The sequence below is a fragment of the Meleagris gallopavo genome, chromosome 4 (assembly GCF_000146605.3).
Source record: "Meleagris gallopavo isolate NT-WF06-2002-E0010 breed Aviagen turkey brand Nicholas breeding stock chromosome 4, Turkey_5.1, whole genome shotgun sequence".
In the NCBI taxonomy this organism is placed as follows: Eukaryota; Metazoa; Chordata; class Aves; order Galliformes; family Phasianidae; genus Meleagris; species Meleagris gallopavo.
Window position 1 is genome coordinate 48,393,478 of NC_015014.2, and position 23,629 is coordinate 48,417,106.

The 23,629-nt window shown below is 38.8% G+C and overlaps 1 protein-coding gene across 10 annotated transcripts in view; it reads left to right on the forward strand.

The window, feature by feature from the left end:
- Nucleotides 1-23,629, forward strand: part of APBB2 (amyloid beta precursor protein binding family B member 2) — a 150,532-nt gene that overhangs the window by 101,131 nt on the left and 25,772 nt on the right. For all 10 annotated transcript variants that reach the window (XM_010710245.3, XM_010710246.3, XM_019614890.2 and 7 more), the window contains 2 exons: nucleotides 7,219-7,365; nucleotides 10,798-10,925. In XM_010710245.3, coding sequence (XP_010708547.1) covers nucleotides 7,219-7,365; nucleotides 10,798-10,925 — 275 coding nt within the window. The remainder of the gene's footprint in view (nucleotides 1-7,218; nucleotides 7,366-10,797; nucleotides 10,926-23,629) is intronic.

A 23,629-nucleotide genomic window follows, 5' to 3' on the forward strand; every position in this document is an offset into this window, starting at 1 on the left:
AACTGATCAGAAGATAAATTTGTGTTTCTCTTCAATTATTCATATTAACTTGCCAGTTCAGAGCAGCTTGGAGAAGCAGCCTTGGCTTGCCTGTTATGTCACAAAGTTTATCATTCTTTAATGAAAAAATGCTGAGCATGTATTGATGTATATATGTATTTATGTATGTTATGCATATACATGTGTATTACGTATACGCAATTTAAAAATAGCATGGTTAACCTTGGTGGGTTATTTGTCTGTTGTGAAAACAAGATTTATGGAGGAAGTTAATTTAAGAATAAATTGAAATGGAACATAGTGTTGTATGACAGAGCAATGTTTAGATAGCTCTAACCTGTATGCAGATTTATTTTGGTATTAGTTCTCAGTTGCACTATAGAGTAAAAGAAGTTTCCAGTGCCAATATTTCTTGTATTTCAACAAAGAAAAAAGGAGTGGAAGGTAACAATTATCACTTAAGAATATAAAAACTTGAGATATACATTGCATAGTGATACTATGTCACTCCTCATCGGGTGTACAACATTCCATAGCTCTGCAGTGCTGCAGGGAGACAGTGGGACAGTGAATGGGGCCTTAGGCATGGGAAGCCACAGGGGCTTGTGACTCAAGGTTTTTCGACTTGAGATTCATATTCATTTGAGTCTCTTTCAACAAGTGGAATGGATCAGAAGTGATCTAACTCAATGACTTTGCATGCTGTGATAAATATAATTGCTACCAAAAAAAAAAAAATTGCTCTTAAAAATGTTTCTGCAGACATGAAATCTTGACAGCTCAAGACAAGTTTTTTTACTATGGATTCATTACATTTGAGAGTTCACGTAATGGCTTATTCTTTTAAATTTTTTTTTGCCTTTCTGTGTTTTTTCTTCAAGTTGAATATCATGCATTCTACCTTTGAAAGTATGTATAACTAAGTGCTTTGAGCTGTATTAAAACCTCTTACATCCATCAGCCTGCAGAATAGAGCCCTCATCAGAAAAGTAAATATGTAACACTTACGGTTAAAGATAACAAACACAAACATTACTTCTTAAGAAATGAATGCACGCATTCTTCCGTACCTTACAAACTCCTGCAGGGCTTGTCTTTACAGACAAAGGAAATGTGTATTTGTTGGGGTCTCTTGTGTGTTGAATACACAAGTTTTGCTCAAGTTAGTCTACAGTTCAGTTATTCTACAAGATAGACCCTAATTTGAGCTTTTTTTAACAATCATCCTTTGTTAGTTTCTGGTGAAAAGTGTCTGCCTTTTCTTTACAGAGGAAGCATATTTGTTATTTCACTATAATGAAACTCAAAACACCATTTGTAGCTCAAAGCAGAGTCTATAGGCCCATTTCTTTAGGGTATGAAGTCAAGGTAACTGCGGAGCATCTGAAATCTAAGCCTATTTTTTACTGAGGTGATGTTAATTTTCTCTTCAGAACTGTATTTAGCAAATGGTATTAGTAGAGAATAATGATGTCTGTTCCATTCTGCTCAACTGGCTAGGTTTTCCATTTGATTCAGAAATACCATAATGAAAAGAAATTGGGATTCATAAAAATCTTGAACCAGCACAATGGTCCTGCAATGCTTTCTTGCCTTGATAGAGCACATTTGACTTCTGGCTGTGAGCCAGAAAGCATCACTGAAACAAATATTAAACTGGAAGAGAGCCACTGCTGTCAGCCTACGTGTTGGAGTCTGAGTGTCTGGAAAAAATGGGGCTGCAGTGTCTTGGAGAAATGACAGCAAGGGACTGTCAAAGCAGAGAGTTCAGTATTGACCTGCTCTAGAGATGTAACATATTTAAAAGGTTTATTTATAGTGTTATTAAAGCCCTCACATTTTGCTCCACAGAAGTTGAGTTTATTGTCATCTGCTTTCAATAGCAATTATTATTTCTTAATTCTGTTGTGATTTGAAAATGTACTCTTGGTTTTGTATGATACGCATGTTTTCAGCAATTCAGATAAACCATCATGAACTGAAAAGCAGAAATGTTGAAAAATGCTTACTAGTATTGTTTTGATTCTGCAGTTTGAATTTTTGGTAATTAAGAATTTTCATGTGACAACTGAATATTTGGATATGCAGCAATCTGTTCACATTATTTGAAGTACTGGCTTGTTCATTAATTGCGTAGCAACATCTCTTTATTCTTTTGTTACTCAGTTTAGCTTTGATCATTTCTAATACTTTCATCTGAAATCAATGCAAGTTTTCTTGATGTGTAGCAGGCAAATATATTGGAACTCATTTCCCAGGATACAGTAGCTATATTTTATCTTCCAAAGTATAAAGCAATGTGTTAGTTTGCTTTACTTTTAAACAGTTCAAGATGATGTAAGTGGAATTTTCAGAAGTGTGCTGGCTGCACAAGAAGCGGTTAATTATCTGACCTACATGCTGCGGCACAGGCACAAGTCTGCTCAGTGGCCTGTGATAAAAGACCTTATTAGATGCTGTAATGATTTACTCGTATGTTTATCTGCAGACAGATACAACCTTTAAAAAGGAAAAGCATGAAGGGAAACAAAAGAAAATTGCTCATATTAAAGTCCTGTGGAAGTAGAGAAGAAATTAATAGCATAGATTTAAATCCCCAAGGAACATACACTCAAACATAGTTTTTCACAGCACATACCAGCAGCTGTGTGATCTAAAAGCAATTTAGATTGCATTTAATCTGTGTTTTAGGCATGTCCCTTAGTTTGTTGTTCTCAAGCTGATGTTCTAATGTAATTTTTCCTTGTCATTTGATCTGGTCTTCCCGTGCCCTTATGATCCATCCAATTTCCCATACTACTCTGACTTCAGTCTTGCAAAATTGATCTCTTGTCCGCTGCCTACTGGAGGATTGTATTTGCTTTAGTTTTCCTGATACATTTTTTTTCCTAACAGTACCTGTTTAGCACTAGCTAGAATGTGCTGTTGCTTGTGTGCAGAGATGCATCATGATTCCACATACCTGGAAAAGCTCTTCCTGGTGCTCCCATTGAAAGAGCTCTCATGGAGCAGAACCGTACCTGGTGGTGGAGTGGTCTGTGACACCAAAGAGCAGGAGCATGAACCACCATTCACTGAACTCATTCAAACCTCAGCCTGGGTGGATGTTTCAGGGCTGACCTGCACTGCCAGAGAGGTTTACAGTGTTTTACAGAGTTTAGATTACAGCATTTATGAGTTTGATGCTTTGACTACAGGCCATTAATATTAATTAGAACATTAATTAGATTTGCATCTATGCAGACATATGCTCCCTGGTACTGGGAAACTGGGTGGGGATTTCTGTGTTTTCCTTTCTGCTCATCTGTTTCTTCATGGGGCAGAGTATGTTCAGATGGCTTTCTTTGGCTGTCTTTTCTTGCAGCACACCCTATGCACTCTGCCTAACAGGAAAAGTGAAGTCTCCACCTGAGATGAGACTGTTGTCATACTGCGATTTAAACATTTACATTTAGCTGTCTCAGACATGCTGTGCTCATAGAATCAGACAAGATTTCTGAAAGACACAGTTGGGATGAGGAGCAAGCATTCTCCCTGCACATCCTCTGCCCACTTCCAGCCAAACCAAGCATAAAGCTTTGTCCGTGTGATCCTCATACAGTGCACCATTCCTAAGTCTGCCTTTTTTCCTGCTGTGTTCTTCAGCTTTCTTTACTTTGCTTCAGACCTAGTTTTCTTTGCAGCTCTTGGAAGGAGTCTGGGGACACTGGATTAATGCAGGCAGGAAAATCATGTTCTATTTATTCAGATACATTTTTCCAAATTGTTCTTTTTAGACATCAAAATGTACAATAACGCAGAGTGTCCTGACCTGGAAGAGAAAATTATATGGTGTTATTTTGTAAGTTAATTGTGAAAATATGTAACGTGATATAAAGGCTATTTGTTAACTCCCTGTGAGAGAAAAAGAGGGAGTCACTGTAGGCCAGAAGTTAGCTTCTGGATTACCTTGAAATTATGATTTGCCAATAATTAGCTGTGAGCATTGAGCAGGGGTAGTTAACTAGCTGAAGTTACCAGGGACGGCTGCTTTAATGAGCCCGTCAACTCTTAGCCAAGGAGAGCTGCCCTCAATCCTTTTCAGCGTGGCTGGCTGTGACTGCACACATTAGTTCCAGGAGAAAAGAGGGTGCATTAGCTAAGCTCACTCAGCTCAAAGGCAGCATTTTCTCTCTTGGCTAGTAAATGTGGCTGATGGGAGCTGAGGAGCTGTGGTGCCACATTACAGTGCTAAGAAAGCAATGGTGCTGTCATCGCTAACTCAGCTGACCCTAATTTAAGAACTAGGTCACACCTGAAGGGAGAGACTGGGTAGATTGTTTATGTTGGGTTTTGTTTTCTTTTGTTTTAAAGAGTACCTCTAAGCCAAATAGTTAAGAAAACAAGCAAAATCCCTGCAAAACAAACAAACAAAGGAGTAAAACACAAAGTGGATCTTTTGTAAGATTTTTAAAGGTACTGGCAATACACAGAGGGGGGAATGCAGCATGCATGCGCCCACTTTTTCTGCTATCCCCTTTGTATATGTGTGTGGGTTATATGCTTTTATTGTCAATTAGACTGATGATAAATGAGCTGTGGTATGTAATGTACATTACTCATATTACTTAGTGCAGAAATCTGCATGAAAGTCTATTCTGAGTCACACCAACATGTGTTGGAGCCAACCAAGAAGAGTTTTCTTTTTCAGGTTAGGTTTGGAGCAAACAAGCACTTGTTTATGTATGCTTAGAGCCACAGGCATCATGATACTTCCTAGGCAGTGTTGCATCTTTCTGGGTTTTACTAAGAGGTCTGCTTTTTTGTTTGTAGGGAGTCGTTGGGAAATACGCTTTTTTGATAAACTTGTTGTGAGACATTTAATTTGGTTAATATAAGAGCTTCTTATAAAAACAAAGATTTGCCTGGTGTCAGAAGCCAACTGGTTTTCCCTCACGTACCTGGCCTGGACACACTGAGAGGGACTGGAGACAGGAGAGGATCCAAACCCTTCACGCAAAGGGGGAATACATGGCATGGACAACAGAGAGTCCCATTCAGCTCGCTCTGCTGTCATTACAGTGAGCTGCAAAGGGAAAGAAATACAGCAGGTACCAGCACTGGAGAATTCAACATGAGAATAAAAGTGCCCAAGGGGAAAAAAAAACAACAAAAACAAACAGTTCACCATCTTTACTCATAAGTGTGCTTGCTGTCAACTTGAACTGCTTAAGATATACTCCATTCAGTACAGCTGTTTTTATCTCTGCAGTTTGAAATCAGCTTACATATTGCAGATTGAGATACGGAAAATAATAAGGAAATAAGGAAATAATGTGTTTATTACATATATTTAGTTTTTCACTTCTAACCTGATTTAGAAAATTATTCTCCCTGCTAATATTCTGTGATTCAATGCAGTATTGAAATATGTGTTAAAAAAAAAAAAAAAAAACCACCACCACCACCAACAACAGAACAACCTTCTGGAAAAGTAAAAATTCTGTATCTAAAAAGCTTGCTGATATAAATATTTAATACCCCAATGGGCATCACAGCACTTTCAGCAAGATTCATGAGCATCTGATGTGCCAAAAATAATTCTGCAGTCTTACAATTGGGTGACCTTAATAATTGCTAAGAAGTGGTTGTCCGAGTACCTTTCGTAGCCCTGAAGTGAAGAGAACACTTTAGCGGTGACTCCTCCATTATTTCCTCCTTTCTCCCTCATCTCTTTTTTACCTGAAAGTCAATGCTTTTGTGGCTTTCCAATAGGCTGCATAGGAGGAGAATTTGCATATTAGTTCCCTTCTTTCTTGGGGGGAAGGGAGAGCTAATAAAAATGTGGAAGCATGGGAGCTTCAGTTTCTGTTGGCTGCTGCCTTAGTTGAGATGCATGGCTATACGTAGTCAGAGTAGTTCCAGGGGTGCAGGAGGCAGGCTGCATGCTGACCTCTCAGCACTTTTTAGGAGAAAACAAATGAACATTCAGCATCTGCTTTAGCACCACATGCTGATTTCTTTACTGCAATGAGTGCTGGCCTCTGCCATCACAGGGTCAGCATTGTGCCCAGACCTAACAGGGAATCAGATTTCCTGAAACAGTTGTGAGTCAGTTTGCCAGAACAACATAGGATTTAAGGACACTGGTATGTTTCAGAAGAAACACGTCAAAGCAGAGTGCAAGGGCTCAGTACTAATTAAGTTCAAACCTTGATCTGCTCTGGAAAGGGGAGGCAGAGGATGAAAAAACAGATACACTACAGCAGATTTTCAGTGATTAATTCCAAATTGTCTCAGTTCTGCTTTTATAATGTATGCCCCCAAATCCTGCACCTCCACAGCGCAGCATCATGGTTTGAATGCAAGGAGTGCAGCTTCATGTCAGCATGAGACACCACCCACTTACTGACTCAATTAAAAAGCTTCTTTTTGTTACTCCTGCAAAATTGGAATGAAAAGATGGGATAGGATTTGGTCTGCTGCCGTATAAATACCTAGAAAGTAGCAGGAATTGGATATTGGCTCAGGAACCAATACTGATGAACCTTTTAGGGACCATCACAGAACTGTGGCGTATCTGTTAGGAAGGTGCATCTTTTGCAAATGTGGTTTGGTTTGTGCTTGTTTTTCAAAAATTAATTTTTTTTTATTCTCTACCCCAGTAAATCCCAGTAGGGTAAAGATAGTGCCACTGAATTTCTCCCATTCCGTTTTGATTGCGAAAAGCACCGTATGTGCAAAGTAATACTGCCTTGCATTGTTCTGCCAGCTCAGTGCTCTGGTTGGCTAAACCAGAGCTTAAAGAACTATATAATTAGTTTTGTATTAAAGGTCATTTTAAATTTCTTCTGGAAAAAAGCCTGCTTTTCCGTTACGATATTTTATTGTTTTTTTAGGTCTTTGAATTGTTTATTGTTAACTACCTTACTTAAACTTACTGTAAAAATGATTGCTGTAATCTACAAAAAAAAATTTTTTTTGCTTAAAAGGTAGACATATACTGTCTGTATACATAGATATACTGTAGACATGTATCTCTACAAGGTAGAGATATACTGTGAGTGTAATTTTTGCAACATACATAGTCCAGTAGCTCAAGATGCTAGCTTAACTTTCCTTTGTGCTCTATCTATGGCTAGGGTTTTTCCATTATTCCTATGTGTGTGTGTTTGTCACAGCAGTCAATGTGTTGTGTGCTATGATTCGTATTCAGATATTTTTTTGTTCCTTTTTTAGTGCTTTGCTGTGCGCTCTTTGGGCTGGGTAGAAATGGCAGAAGAGGATCTTGCTCCTGGAAAAAGTAGTGTTGCTGTGAACAATTGCATCAGACAACTCTCTTACTGCAAAAATGACATCAGAGACACCGTTGGCATTTGGGGAGAGGTAAGAATATGTGAATTTCAACTCTTGGAATATGCTTCTTGTGTTGTAAAATAGTTTGAAAGAACAACTCTAAAGACAAATATTTCCGTATTCTGTGTTTAGATTTCCCTGTCCTAGTTAGCTCTGTCGGAACTGTTCAAGGACAGTGCTGACATGTTTGTTCCAAACTGCTCAGGACATCAGACACCCCCAGAGACATCCCTTCAATGTTTACATCTTCACTAGTACACACCTGTGTGGAAGCAGAGTTGTGGACGCACAAGCAAAACTTGAATCCAGTGGAATCCTCCTGGCTGGAGATTTTAGAGCAATGCCCTGGAAAACATTGTCACATGCTTCCCAGTGACAAAAAGGCTTTAAAGAAACCCAGACTGCTGTGACCGTGCTTCTAACATGTCTGATGAAATTGAGAATGATGGACAGATGGCTTATTTTAAGATGATTACATATCAGTCTTTCAGAAGGAAATGAATTTCATTAATTTCCCTGTTGTTTCCTCTCCAGTAACTCTTGAAAGCGTTAACTAGTGTTCCTCAACTTGATGGATGTCAAATTCCCACAAACTGAGGAAAAAACAGAGAGCTCAGTTCTCTTTACCACTCTCTTTGCAAGTTTGTAATCCCATCCATTTTTCAGATGACAGAACTCGAATTAACTTGAAATATATCAGTTCAAAGGCACGTTTTACTTTGATTTAAAAGTTAATACTCACATTTTTCCATATTTTTCTCTATCAATTGCATTGGTCTTTATTCAAAACTCTTGCCAGTTTTCAAGCCAAACTGGTGAAAAGTTGTGTCCTCTTGAAAGGAATTTTTAATTAATTATTTTTAATTTTCATTTAAAAAGTAAACATTAGCACAATGAAACAGTAGAGACTCTGTGTTTGAATTGGTGGCCTCTGGAGTAAATTGCCATCTTGATTTTTAAAAGAAATCTTTACAACATTTTTTTCTGCTGACAAGCTACTATTTCAAGAGTGATTGAAAGAGGCACAGTTTAGAGAGGAATCTGAAAAGCATGTGGTTATCACTGGCACATCACATAAAGCACATACGGCAGAAATCTATTACGAAGCTAGGGTTGATGGCTGCACATAGGGGTTTTAAGATTGCCTCAAGATTTATTTTAGCTAGAATGTAATGAAAGTGAAATTGAGACTAGGATCATCCCATGTTTTCATGATTAAAAAATCAAGAAATAGAATAGCAAATCACCCTGAATAAAATTCTGACCCTACAGAAGCTTTGTCACTGGCTTTAATGTGAGATTTCCTGTCACCTTTGAAAGAAGATCTGTGTAAGTTTCTAACTTCCGCAGTTCTCTATGATGCAAAAAAAAAAAAAAAAAAAGCTCATTTGTTTGTATTGCTACTTTGCCATCCATTACATTCTTCTACCTCATAAAGTCACTTACATAAACAAGACTTATTGTTGCTATTGGCCTGTATACCACCATACATAGCACCTCCCTGAAAGCTGTTGGACCTGAGTCTTTCCTATATTCACTTTCCCTTTCTAATTCTTCCTGTGAGAACCATCCTCAGCGTGCAGCTTCAGGTTGGTCTCTGAGTCAGTCATGTTTTGAGCTCCCCATGTACCTGAATCACTTCTTCATGCCCTTGTGGTATTTCCATCTTTGAAATACCTTCAACATATAAAGGAACAAAACTTAGCAAAATATATTGCTTCTGGCTGCAGCTAATCTATCCCTTGAGCTGCAAGGATAATTGACTTATGTTACTTATCTGCCCATTCTCCAATCTTTTCCAGCTAATTTGGATTTCATTTTATTACTGTAATCCCAATGTATTTTGCATGATGAACAGATTTTACCTTCTTGTAATAATTTCCTTCTGGAATAAATACATAAGTAGAAAATGGGTCCAAAAAGCAATCTTTTAACACTTGGTAATACTCTTTGTACAAACCATTTACTGCTTCTGACCTCCAAGCACATTTCTTGCTCTTTTTCTTTGTGGTTATTCTGTTTTCCGTTTGGTTTCATCATCATTCCCATCCACCTATGCTATCCTAGATTATTTTGTTTCCCGTGTTTTTGTCTCATTTACACACAAGGTTACTACAGCTAAACAACATCTTTGTATAGGCACCAGGCTGCATACCAGCCCGCATCCCTTTCCCCTCCTGCAGCCCTCTCAGTACTTGTGTTGCAAGCTCTGTGTCACAGTGCCCTTTGAATGCTCATTAGAGGACTTGGGGCTGGGAGAAGTGTTCAGCCCCATGAGAGGCAGAAAACAAAAGCTGGGCACCTGTGATTCAACACCTGTGGTTCACTACCTTCCCCCCATCAATGGGCAGTGTCTGCCTCTCCCTGAACTGGCCTTGAATCCCTGAGGTTAGGGTGGCATCAATGTATGTCATGTAAAAACACAAAAATCACACATCATTAAAACTTGAACCACAGTAAGCAGGCAGAGAGAGGGTTTCTGTGTCATTGAGGTGAACAAAAAGGTCATTTCTGAAACATTTGTCAGTGGGATGTCAGAGCTTTTCCATTCTTTTTGTTCATTTATAGATTCTAGCACAATAGAGGAAAAACAAATTACTCCATATTTAGCTCATAGTTCCCTCCTTTTTATCAGCAGGAGCTTGTCTTAAGTCTCAACTGTGGGTCCAGGATCATTTCCATGAGATTCCACAGTCTGCAGTCTCTGAGAAGAGAACTATTAGATGTGGCAGAAGAAGCAGCAGACTTTTTGCAGATGCTAGCAATAGGAGGAAGATTAGCATTTGTGAATTAGCATCAAAAGGAAAATTGCTTCTAAATTTGTTTCCTCTATGGGGATAAGCATTCTCCTTGTTCTTATGCACCAGAAGAGTTAGCGAGAAACCCTGGCTCCAGGATTCTGCAGTTACTGGCAGAATTTTTGTTCATTCCTCACTACTAGGTTTTCCTCTTTAAGTAATATTTCTTTAAAGAGTATCATATAAGTAAAAGACAGCGTACAAATAGCTGTCTGTTCCCATGGCCCATTGGCTAAAGTTTATGGAAACAAAGCACGTACTGTGTGAGAGACAGAGCTTTGCCCTAGGTGTGGACAGGGGCTCATGCAAACATTTACTAGTAACGTGTGGTTCTTCTGTATTTGAAAGAATGCATTGAAGATAGGATAAACAAATGATTTGTTGAATAACTCGCTAGATTGCATTTAAATGAGTCAAACAGTTGCATTTAAAAGTTAGCGTTTTGTGATTGGGATCTTTTAAAAATACATTAGTAGCAGAATGTTGTCTTAGGTCTTTTTCATGTTGGAACCGAGCAAACGTGTTCTTAATTGCTTTTGGAACAAAATGTAAGTTGGCATCAATTTAGAGGATGCAAGGCTTAACAACGTAGGCATAACTCCTTAAAACTAATCAGTTTGAGAGGAGGACATGCTCTGTAACTGTACATTTTCTGGAGTTGCAGGGCAAAGACATGTACCTGATATTGGAAAATGACATGCTGAACCTGATCGACCCAATGGATCGTACAGTTCTTCATTCACAGCCCATAGTGAGCATCAGAGTCTGGGGAGTGGGTCGTGACAATGGCCGGTGAGTCTGCGCTCTATTTGTTCCTACTAATTTTGTGCTTTTTGTGACTTGCTGATACCGAGTACAGATATGCTAGGAGGAAGTTACATATCAAACCTATTGAGTAATTGTGACTCAGAGGCAATGAAAGGATGGGCAAATTCTTCTTTCTCTTACCTGTGCTTTTTTTTTTTTCTAATTTCTACTCTTCATAGTGTATCACTGTTATTCTGTTTTGCTAAACCTGTGTTGAACAAGCATTTCAGATGAATTCAGCTGTATGCATAAAACTGCATGTGCAACTTTACTTCATTTATGTATGTAATACTTTTTTACATTAAACCATGTTTTCAAATATGGCCCGATATTTCTCATGGCTCCTCGTTTTTCCATGACTTGTATGTGTTTGTTTCCACTTTCCACTTTCTTGACATATTTGATTCAACAAAGGAAAAGTTTGATTGATTCTCTTGTCATAAGAAGCAATCCCAAATGCATGCTTCAAAGCTTTTCTGAACTGGAACCTGTGTTCCACTAGCTCTCATTCCTGACTAGTCTTTTGGAAACAACCTTGCTTTCCATGTAACACTGGCTGCAGGAGCAGGATTGTGAAGGTGGCTTATATAGAGCAGGATAGCAAGTTGTTTCTCTATTCCAGTGATTGTTTTGTCTATCAAAAATGTTTCCGTTCATATAGAGCAATTCCAGAATTTTCAGACAGTACCCATTCCAAGTAGTAAGGATTTAGACACAGTAAAGAACTTGTTTTTTCTGCCTATGTTTGATTATTTGGATGCTCAGTGTGAAAGTATCTATTTTTTGTCTCTGATTTTGGCTAAAATTGTCATATTAAACCCTGAATTTTTTTTTTAGTATGAGATTTGGCAAAACAAAGTTTCTGATTATTTTTTGTTTAATTTCCAAAAGGAAAGATACTGTTTCTGTGACCTGATTTTGTCTTTCTAAACTACTTACTACTACGAGTGACTGGTGTGGATGTGTTCATTTATACATTTATATATTTCTTTATTTTACTGTTTTTTGCTTCCATTGGTGCAGATTTTTGAGAGATCTGGAAGAGCAAATCCACTTTGAAATGGTGGGAAGTAAAGAGCTTTTTACTTCTTATGAATAAACCATTACAATGCTTTGTTTGCTTTAGAAAATGAGAGCACATTTCCCTTCAAGTCAGATTTTGTAGCAGCTTGCTTTGGTCAGGAAATAAGAGCATTTTAAGGAACATCTGAATGTGATACAGCTTAGGAAGTTAGCTTTGCTTTTCATTAATATTTTTGAAGAATTTTCAGTTCTCTTTTAAAATACTTAGATTTCTCTTGAAAATAATTGGAAAATCATTTTGTTATGGTTATAAAATAATGTGTCACATTTATCCAGGTTGGGTTCCTACTTCTAAAGGCAGAACTAGTCATAGAAACATTGATTCTGAAAGGGGGCATCTATGAGAAACGTGTCTTTTGCCTCCTAAATGTGAATGTAAGCCCCATCAGTAGGACAGGAACATGGTGTGCGGAGGTCAGACCTGCAGATTTGCCATGTTATCCTCCAACACCGATGAAAAGCTATGTAAAGTAAATAACATCTCTGATCCCATCCCTCCTAGTTTTGTAATGTACCTGGGGACCAAAAATAATTTCCAATTCTACTGAGATTTCTGCAGAAACTCACCTATTTAATAAGAAGGAAGTCCTAGTTTTAAGGAATATGTATACGAATTACACATCCAAGTTTAAAAAATAAAAATAAAAAAAAATAACCCCATCAAACCTGTTCTGCCTCTTGGTCATAAAATGTAAAAGTTTCCTCTACTGTTTACGCAAAAATAGATTTTATTTGGGACATCAACAGAGAAACAGCGGTAGAACAAATAAACTAATCTTTTCTCTTTCATCATCAGGAGAGGGATTTGGCCAATTTGTATTGAAACCGAACACTTCTTAACTCTAATTTTTCTTGTTTGCGTGCTGCAATATCAGCAAGAAAGCACTGGTGTTTTTTGTGGATTACCCTTCTGGGAAGCTGAAAAAGTCCTACTTTCTGTTATGAAACTCTTCTGGAAGATGTTGCTCATGAATGCTGTTAATTAGCAACATTTTGTATTCCAAGAGCCCATATAATAAAATCTAATCAGATTTGTTCTGAAAAGAAGTTTTAAAATTTTAAAATACTGTAGAAATGTATGTTTTCCTCTATATTGACCTTTCTGAAACCCATAGTGATCCCCCAGCTCTCATTTTGAACTGCATTTTACTTGTAGTAAAATAGGGATAGATTTTGCTTTGGAAGATGAAAAGGTTTTCTAATGACACCTGACCAGATGATTTTCTAAGCAATGCCATAATGAAAGATTGATGAAATAAAGCGATCTGCTGATGAAAGTTTAATCTGAGGATATGTCTGGTAACTCACCTCAGGCAGAAACATCTACTGGAAGGCTGTAATAATTTTCTCTATACGCTACACTATTATCTTGACCTCTAGAGTTACTTTTTTTCTTTTTTTACAACAGTTGTGTGATAAGCAAAAGCTTCATTGTTTTGTTGACCTAAGCTATGTAGTGATTTTGTGTTTTGAAAGGTAGCATCCCTTGTTTCCAACTAATCATTTAGTAAAGTATATTTGACCTTAAGAGATACCAGAATGTCTCGGTAAAATTGTGAGCAAAAGCAGGTTTCTGCAAGAGAAGCTGGTGGTTATACATGAATATGTGCGTAGACTCTGAGCTCCAATGTTTCATATGCAGTATAGGCTTTAAAGGAAAATACATATATTTTATCTGAACATCCTTTTGGTAGACCATATTTCTTAGGTGGTGTGATGTTTTAAAAAAGCGATTGTACTTCGTTACCTTTACAGCCTTCCTCCCCTTTTCTATTTTTCAAAAGAGCCATGACATTTCATTTAATATTACTTGTAAATGAGAGAAAAATCCTAGTACTTGCTTAAATAGTTGGATTTCAAGATCAGTGACGTCATTGCCACATGAAGAATTTGTGGCACCGCAGGTATATCAGTGAATAATAGACAGTGCTGCGTTTTCTTAACAACCAGTCCTTGGCATGGATTTTTCTGAAAAAGCATCTTGAAGAATATCAGCCTCTTAAAGCTGTTGAAGGATTGTTCTTTCCAGTTGTGAGCCACAGGAATGTGCATTCATCATGCCTCAGGTTGGGTTTTGTGTCTCCTTCTCAACTTCTGGCGCATGCCTTCTGCCTTTGAGCCACTCACTAACAAGGAAGGGAGAAAAGGTAATGTGCCATCAATTCTGTACAAGGGTTTCTGTTAGCACGTTTCCCTGAATCTTCCTTTATCTTCATTACTTTTCCACCAATCCAAAGTCCAGCTCAACTTTTAAAATCTCTTTGAGACTTTAATTGCCTGTGGGAGAGCACAGTGCCTTCTCTGGTGGCATCTTCATACAAAAGCATTTCACTCCAGCTGTAAAATGGAGCCATTTGCTGACAGGATTGCTGTCAGCGTGCTCAGGAGACAGCCGTCACAGACCTAAATGTGAGTGGTGAGGGCATTTAGAATGCTGCACAAAACATGTGGCACATTTCTCTGTTCACGCACCAGCACTGTCATAGCATAATTCAAATCTGCTTTTCTAGTATGGTATGTGTACTTCCCTAGAGACTGAGAAGGGAGGGCAATTGCTCTTGGTTCTTAAGTGATGGCTAGACAGTGCAAAGTGTTGTGTTCCCTACTCTGCCCTAAAAACACTGATTTTCAAAGATGATGGTATTGAGGACCTCTTCAACTGTGTGGAAATCCATTGCCCCACTTCTTTGAACTGCTGCTGGTTTTCTGCTCCCTAGATATAGAATCATGGAAAATCCCAAGTTGGAAGAGACCCACAGGGATCTTCAAGTCCAACTCCTGGCTCCACACAGGACCACCCAGAATTCAAACCCTGCGTCTTAGAGTGTTGTCCAAATGCTTGATCTTTGGCAGCTCAGGACCATGACCACTGCCCTGGGCAGCCTATCCCATGCCCTCTGGTGAAGAATCTTTTCCTACTGCCAACCTGATCCTCCCCAGCACAGCTCAATGTCATTCTCTTGGGTCCTGTTGCTGTCAGCAGAGCTCAGTGCTGCCCCTTTGCTCCCCTCTTGAGGAGCTGTAGGCTGCCATGAATCTGAGCTAAGAAAACTGTTGGAGTTACGTGAGAGGACAGGACAAGCCTGTGAAAAGATGAGGAGGAATGGCCTAAAATGAAGCTCAGATTCCACAGACTCTGCAAAATTTTGCTTTTTCAACAGCTAAACAAAAATGTCCTGATATCAGAGGTGTTTAGCAGCTACGCTGTCCACTGGTGTCAGTGGAATTTGTGTGTATTAAGTATCTTTGAAAATAAAGTGGCTAAATACAGATCTGGGAATCTTTCTCAGGACATGCAGATTTGAAAGTTTTTGCTTGAACAGCATTTTTCTTTGAATAGTGAGTGTATTATCAAGCTAAGAGGGATGGAGATGGGTTTGGGCATGAACTGGTTTGTTTGAGGACAGAAAGCAGTTGAATGGGGAATCTGCAGGGTGCGCCGCTGCAAGGAAGGGGTTATAATCCATATTTCCTGGCTAAGTCTGCATGTTTACACAAACTACCTGAGCCCCACTGCACATCACATCGTATAGATGTGAGATTTTTGGAAGGATACCTGGCCTTAATGAGGGAATTTAAAGCTTAGTATGGACAACAAAGGTAAAGTTAGTGTGCTTGGAATATCCTAGTGTATCTGTAATTTATCATTCTCCTTTTCAGAAAATTGTGCAAGCAACACAATATCAGGCTTCAGTGATGTATTCAGTAATGTGGCTTATAAGAGCATTGTTCAGGGAGGTGCTGAAGGTTTGCTTTTCCTTTGAGATGATGATTGAAACCTTAAGTGCGCTGTGAGGTCAAGTCTTTCCCCAGTTCTCTGAGAGAAGCTTATTGAGTTGTAAGAGATAACAAGTAATAAACTTTCTGTTCCACATTAAAGGGACATGGTCAAGAAAAGCTGAAAATAAATTAAAACTGAGATGGTGTATGCACCTGCTCTTCTGAAAAGATAACACCCTTCAAAGCATGTGTAATTCCAGCTGAACTCTTCAAACGCAGAGACACCACGAATCAATACTACCTATTCCCTTTGGTCCACATAACCTTGGAATAAGGACAAAAAATACAGTGAGGAATCATGTAATAGGGCATAGGTGAGGGATTATACAGGAAGAAAAGGATTGTACTGGCTTTTCTGACCCATATTCTTTGCTGAGTTTTGTAAGTAATCTTTTCCTTTCTCCTTTTCTCTAAGCCAGGTGTATCTGAACATTCCTTTCCATATATTTTGATAACATTTTCTTCTCACTAAACAATAGTTTAGGTGATTATCTATACAAAGCTTCAGTTAATGCCCATAAGGCCTGACATTACTATTTGCAAGTGCAGTGCTTTGTAGGAAAGGGTAATAATACAATATGACTGTGAAGGGGATGTAGTTAAGCAGGTGCAAAAAGCTGTATGTGTGCATTCTTACTTTGATTAATGAAAGTAGTTCATTTTAATTTCAGGATTTAACCTAACTGATAGAGTAGATGGAAGGTGAGTTAAAATACCGCCATACTAACTTCAAATAAGCACCTGTAGTTTTGCATTGATGTACAATGTATTTTGTATTAATAGTGGCTTAAGCTGTGTGTGGGCAGCATCCCTCTATCCCTTCTGCCTAATTCACTAATGGGATGAGAAATGATTTTACGTGACAGTAAGGGACTTTTTTAAGGATGAAGTGCTTATGTCTGATGAACTCACCCTTTGATAACAGCTGAGGAAAAGGATATGCTTAGGTAGATAGACTCTTGGCCACAAAGCTATAGATATTTGGTAGCCTTTGAAAAACTTAAATGCAGGAACAGCAGATCAGAAGCAGCAGTGGATTAGCAAAAGTACAGTGAAGTGTCACAGAGGAAGACAACTGGGACATGTGCCAAAATGGGAAATTATGAGGATTGCTGTGGTAGGAGATGGGAATGGAGAGAGGGGTGCAGAGAGCTCAGGACGATGCTGTGGCATTGCACTGGGAGGAAGTGAGAAAAATGGCAGGAGGCTGCTCTTTTCATTAGGAAAAACAGACACTTAAAAAGTGTCGCTTGCTGCATTAGTGGATGAGAGTGACCAGTAGTGTTCAGTCAACTTAAACAGAACCCTGCTTAAGTATTTTATTATAGTGTATCTTTAGTGTTCTATATTTATTTTCTAGAAATAGTGGGAAATATGTACATAATTTGGGAATTGCATGTAGTGTTTCTTCTGGGGGTCGCACTTGAAATGATGCTGGGAACCTTAAACTGTTAATCTTTCTCATAGTTAATTTGAATAATACATCTATGCCAGGACTACAAATAGCTGCAGTGATGCAGCCAAGTTATCTCAATCAGTAAAAATAATGGCGTGCTGACTTCGTCCCTGGTTTACTGTGTTTCTCCAAGTTTGTGCTAGAAAATCTCCACACACTTGCTGTGACTCCAGCTATTAAACTCAAAGGCTTTAGGATACAACCAGGGTAATCTGTGTGGTAGCCATTTAAGTTTGCAGGTCCCTTGATAGTAGCTGGGCTGCCTGTGAAGCTACTGTCTGCCATTTTGATGTGGGAATCTGATGCTTTCTTCTGTTATTCTTTTCACTGCATGTTAATCAAGCAGGTGCTATGCCCCGGCTGGATTCCTGTATTTATTTGCTTTAACTCCATGGCAAAGCACTGATGCAAGTGATGCAGACAGCAGCTATTTTTCTGCTCCATAGCTGCGAGCAGAAAATGTCTCACTGCCAGGCACTCTGCTTGGCCTTCTTGTTTTCAGCACCCAGATAGGAGCTTGGGTCTTAAGTGATTTAAAATTAATTTATTTACTTTGCCTTGTCATGTGTATGGGTGCATGTGCAATCAATTGCTTCCTGACAACAGAGGCTATGCCAACACAAAGTAGCATCCTCTTTCAGAAGCCAATTGGAGTCAGTTAAGGCGCCTGCCTTTCACCTGCAGTGGCACTGAATTTACACTGTTAGTTGCACTTCTCTAAGATGGTCTGTGAAGACCAGGTCTGTGTATAGGAGTCACCTATGGAATAAATTTTCCTGGCATAATTAGGTTTTGATCATCTTATGAAAGCTTGAAAATGCTTCCAATTTGATAATACTTTTCTTCCAAAAGCAAGACAAAACAAAAAGCAAGAAGAACCTACAGCGTTCTTTCTGTTCTCAAGACTATGTAAAGACTTAAGTCTTGGTAGGAGATAAAGGGGACTCAGTTAGTGGGCCAATGACTTACATTTTGCTAGTCTACTTTATATTGAAGCCATTCCATTACTAATAAGGTGGGCATACAAAAACCTTTAGAGGAAAAAAGGCTCAGAGAGCATAAGTCGCTAAAAAAACAAGTGGTGTTTTAAGAAAAAACATGTTATTGTCATACTTACAAGCCCCATGCTGGCTGTAAGGTTTGATACAACTCTTTGTTACCTTGACTAGAGCATGTTTTCATGAGCATTATCAGACTTTCTGTCTGTGGCTTTCTTGGAAAGGTCAATGTTTTGTAAGACCTATTTACTTCATCTGTTTTGTATTGTAGGCAAAAACTTGACTTCCTAAAATGATTACTGTAGTGGGCAAGTCATTTCTGAAAAAGTAATTCAAATGAGAAAATTTCCTGTGCAGTGGAAGGGGTTTAATTTGATTATCTCTGCACTACACTACTTAATGAAACATGGGACTTTCATGACTTGCTAATGCAGCAAATTAAAGAGCCAAAATGTGGACAGAAAATGATCCACCTCTAGTTTCAATTTCTGTACAAACAGTTTATATACTGTACTGCAGAGTCATAGATGGGATGTTTCTGTGTTTACCTTCACTGTGTAAATATTTATATCCACCTACATAAACACAGTTTTAAAACTTACATCAGTGTTACATTCCTGATACCAAGGGAACCTGTGAAATACCTACGTATTTTTAGACCTTCAGTGGTCTTCTGAAACTTGGCATACTCTACAATAAATTGAGGTCAAGATCTTGTCTTTTGTCTCTTTCTGAGCATTGACAAAAACTTAACAGAGCTGCACCAGTACATTAATTTGGAACTTACCTCTAAAATACAAGAAGATGTGCTTTCTGTCAGCTTACCACTTCAATTATTTAAATGGTGTATCTGCCTCAGGACTCCTTTCCATGCTTGCTACTAGCTGACTGTGATTCAAATATTTATGTGCAGTATGTCCCTTTGTAAATCATAGTGTATACTGTCTTATATGTATTTAGAAAGCATTTTCACTTTACGTTTACAATTCTGAGAACAATGTACTGGCTTGTTTCCTAATACTAACTGCACCAGAGAAAAGCACCTTTGTTTGGCAGTGGTATTCAGGTCATTGCCCTCTGGCAATGGAGATAGGTAGCCTGCTAAAGTCTCCTTAATAGATGCAGATTGATTAGCAAAAACTTGCACACTCATTTAAGTAAACTAAAAGATTTTTTTTCAGTATAAGATTCAACTGTCTTAAATATTTAAGGCTTTTTGTTTTACTCATGTAAATGTTGACTCATTTCTGTGCTTTGATAGTGTAACATGAATGTGTTTGTGAAAGAAGAAAATTGTGCTTGATAACACTGAAAAATCTGCATTCATTGTGATGTTTCACATAATTTCTATTCATCTTAATTCAATGCCATAAAAATAAATTCAATTTATAATTTGAAGGATGTATTAAATACAAAACTCAATCATCTCTAAAATTTATTGCCTGAAGTTCCCCTTTCCCCACCCCGATAAATTTCAGAGCTGACTAAAATGATGCTCTTGTGCCCTCTGAATCTGACCAGATTCTTATTGTAATTAATGGAAAGATTTCATTAACTTCAACATGAGTTGGGTTAGTCCATAACATACAGACACGAGCTTGGAAAACTTGGGTGTTGTTTAATATAACCAATGTAATGCCTCTGGAAGCACCCGGATAGCTTTCTTAGCAGGGCTAGGGTGGTTCTTGTAGAAGAAAAGAACAGGTGGAATACCGAGGAGCATATGATGAATCTTAGAAGAATATGAATGGGTTTGAGAGCTGTAAGGTCAGGCAGGGTGGCTGGTTTAAGTATTTGATTTGGTATCTTGCTGATCTTATCTTTAACAAAGATGAAATAAGTGAATTTTTCTGCTTTAGCCAAGCACCTGTGAAAACTGAGCTTGTGTTTGTTCTGCAGTGTTTATACTGACGTGTCAGTGTTTGGGGCGATAGTGTTTTTGTCAGGAAGATGCATAAAGAGGAACAGCAGATTACTTAGGGAACAATTTTTCGGTAGCCCGAAGTGGTTGGTCTGTCTGAGTCCCTGTGGCTTGTCCTCACATTTGCAGACAATCTTTTAATAGTGAAGGTGCTTCTTTTGGTAAGCTGATAGTAGGCCGAGGTCAGTTTACTAAGAATAAATTGAATTTGTAGTTGATTGAGAAGTCTTTGTTGATTGAGAAGTTTATTTTCTGCATGTTCCTTTTGGTGCTGTCTGAAGAATCTAATTACATTTGCATGTCTCAAAAAAATGTAGATACACATTTAATATAAATATCCAAAGCCACAAGAAAACAGATGCACTAAGAAAGAATGTTTTTGGCATTCTGTATTTTATTATGAAAGTTGCCTTTAATCTTGCTATTGCACAGTTACCAATAGGAACATAATGAGATGAACTAGACAAAGCAAACTCAACAATTACTCGTGCCCTCTATTCATTTCTGAAGTGCATACATAGCTTCAAGGGTCTCAGTGTAAAAAACAAAGCAAGCCCCTATGGGATATTGCCAATCAAGGCAATTGTAAATGGTATTCATTTTGTCAAATTTGAGCCTTTAGGATTCAAGGTAGCATTTCTAACTTCCCTCATCTATCCCTGCATGTGGGAGTTGTGTTTTGTAGCATGTATGGAGATTCTTGTACTCCTATCTGAATCCAGGATTATGAAATGTTCCCTCACCCATCCCTCATATTCTCCTTCATCTTTTTGAAAACAAAATGAAACGTCAGATAAATTAGAAGATTTGGCAGTGCTATTGCTGCTTGATAATTAATGATTATAATGATTTGTGAATGAAATTACGTAAGAGGATGTGTGAGAATAGGACTACAGCTCTGCTGTAATTTGGATGTGCAGCCTTGTGTTATAGCAACGTTCCATAAAGCCATGCTTCTGAAGATCTGCCAGCATCTCTAGGGTGGGTCCAACAAGGATGTCAGCTGCTGGTAATGTTTACCTTTCTTTAGTCCAGCCGTAGCTCTGTGATCAGGGCTATGTGTGATGGGATATGTAGTGTTTTGCTCTGAGATAAATCAGCTTCTGGCCATGCAGTAGGAATACTTGATCAACTGAGGAAAGTGTGGTCCCTTTCCTGTACCTGGAGCAGATGCTGAGTTCTTTTAGTAGGTCACCCTGCTGTTCACCACCAAAGTAACAGGGGGGCCTAGGCAGACCATCACTGCTAAGTGTGTGGAGGTCTGCTCACTTTCTTTGTGGTGTTAAATTTCTGTTCCATAATTTTTAGCTTAGCTGAACCTTGTCTCCAGTGAGGAACAGAGCAGCCTGGAGATGCATAAACTGGCTGGGGACCCAGGAGAGCAAGCATGTATCAGCTGGGAGAGGCTGGAATGATTCATGTTGTGTTTCCATACCAGGTCTACCCCAAAACATCTCTGCTTGAATTCAGCACGTTTGGCAGTGCAAGAATTGAATTTGTTGGGTGCTCATCAGCTGAAAGCTCTCTTGAGTAGTTTCTACCTTGCCAGGGCTGATAATGGGACCCATTGCCTGCTGCAAGCTTGCTTTACCTGCTGTGTGTAGGTACACACAGCACAATACTACGCTATCGACAGCCTTCCTGTTCCTTTCTAAGGGATTTGGATACAAGCTTCCTTCCTTGGCTGGCAGTGGAGAATGTGGCTTGGAACAGAGTTTGTGCTAAAGTTTTTCTACCTAATTTCTGGTAACTACTGTTGATGGGGAAACCCTGTAAGCCAAGCACAGTGCTGCTACATTGACTTGTGTCAAAACCTGCGTACCCGATGAGTATTCTTAGAAACTCAGCTTGTGAATAAAACTTATGTTTGAGCTTCACCTTTCATTTTCTGAGTACATATATGTACTAAGGAATCATCTTAGAGAGCTACCACCCGAAGACTATATACAAAAATTTAAATTCACATTCACAGTCAGACACTTCACAGTTTGGGTGAGACTGAGGACTGGCAAAGTTACGTTTTGCCAGAACTATGAGCATGAGGCACAGCTGTAGTTCCTAAGCCAGTGATGTATGATGCACAAACTGGAAGGCATTGGGCCCAAGTTGTTTTTTTCATATTTAGGAGCTGCCTGTTCACCAAGCCTTGGAAGATTTTCCAGTTGCTGGTGGCAGAGGTTAAGCTGTTGCCATTTCCATAGACAACAACCAGAAGGAGCAAACTTGGAGGAGAAGAGAGTGTGAGATGAGGTGAAGGGATGCTGATTCCAGGGCCCAGCAATGAAGCTAGCATGTTACACTTAGCCATACCTCAACTGAAAGGTGCATTGATTGTAAGTATCATATACCAAAACCAACATAGGATTAAAAATTAGTCCCAGGTTCATTTCTGGATAGCCAACTTGAAACTTCAAGCCTGGGATGTAGTGTTGTCTTTGTTTTAACATATTTCCAAGGTTCTACTGAATCTCTTTTCTTGTTCTGACGGAAGGTTCAGGAAGTAGTTGTTCTCTCCTATAAACTGTTTCAGCATATTAAAATAGTGAAATTTGGCTTCCCTCTTTGGAAGCTTTCAAGTTGGTGTCTAACATTGTCTCACAAGTGCTGTCACTTGGCCAGCTGGAAAAGTACCATATCCTTTAGTATTCTGGTTTTTGAAAAAGAAGGAGGAGAGCAGGGTAGTTGTCAACAGCTATCAGATTAATTATCTTCATTTTCAAGGTTAAAAAGCTATGTGGAATGCATAATGGGACCAACAGTATATAGTACATATACCTTACAACATTTAGCCACTTTCAAGTGCAGCTTTGCTTGTCCATGAAAATGCTACTTTCCTTCCCCACAAATGAGGTTGTGTACTTAAGTCAAGCCTTTCAAGAACTTATTTAGGTCAGTGCCAAAATTACTACATGGCCTTGAATTCTTGTGAGTGCTGGGCCTCCAGCAGGTCCAGGAAAGAAGGAATTGGATTTGTTTCTTCTTAGACAGCATCAACAGATTTGTTTATTAAATTCCAGCCTGTTAGTCCCATGGAAATCAATGGAAAACTTTCAGGATAGCATAGGTTGCCACTCGAACATAATTCATCCTGCCAAATCTTGTGCGTGACACACAGGAAGGAAGGAAAAAGTCTCACTGGACTCTCAGGGTATATTTAGGCTGTGAACAAACATCCTGCTCCAAGTGCATCTGCATGGCTGGAAGCATTGTCTGCCAGCAAACTGTCCTTGACTGCTTGTCACTCTCTCCTGTCTGCTGGTAGGAATACCCATGTTTGTGTTCCCTGCCTTGCTTTTCAGCTCAGCCACTGCAAAGAGACTTGTGGTGTACATTAGCCATACTGGCTCCTTGTCCATGTGGAAGACAGGGCATGATTCCAGGAGAAGATCCATGGGCACATGAAGGAGAGTCTCTTAAATGGAGAAGAGTGCTTAGCAGGGACAAGACCCAC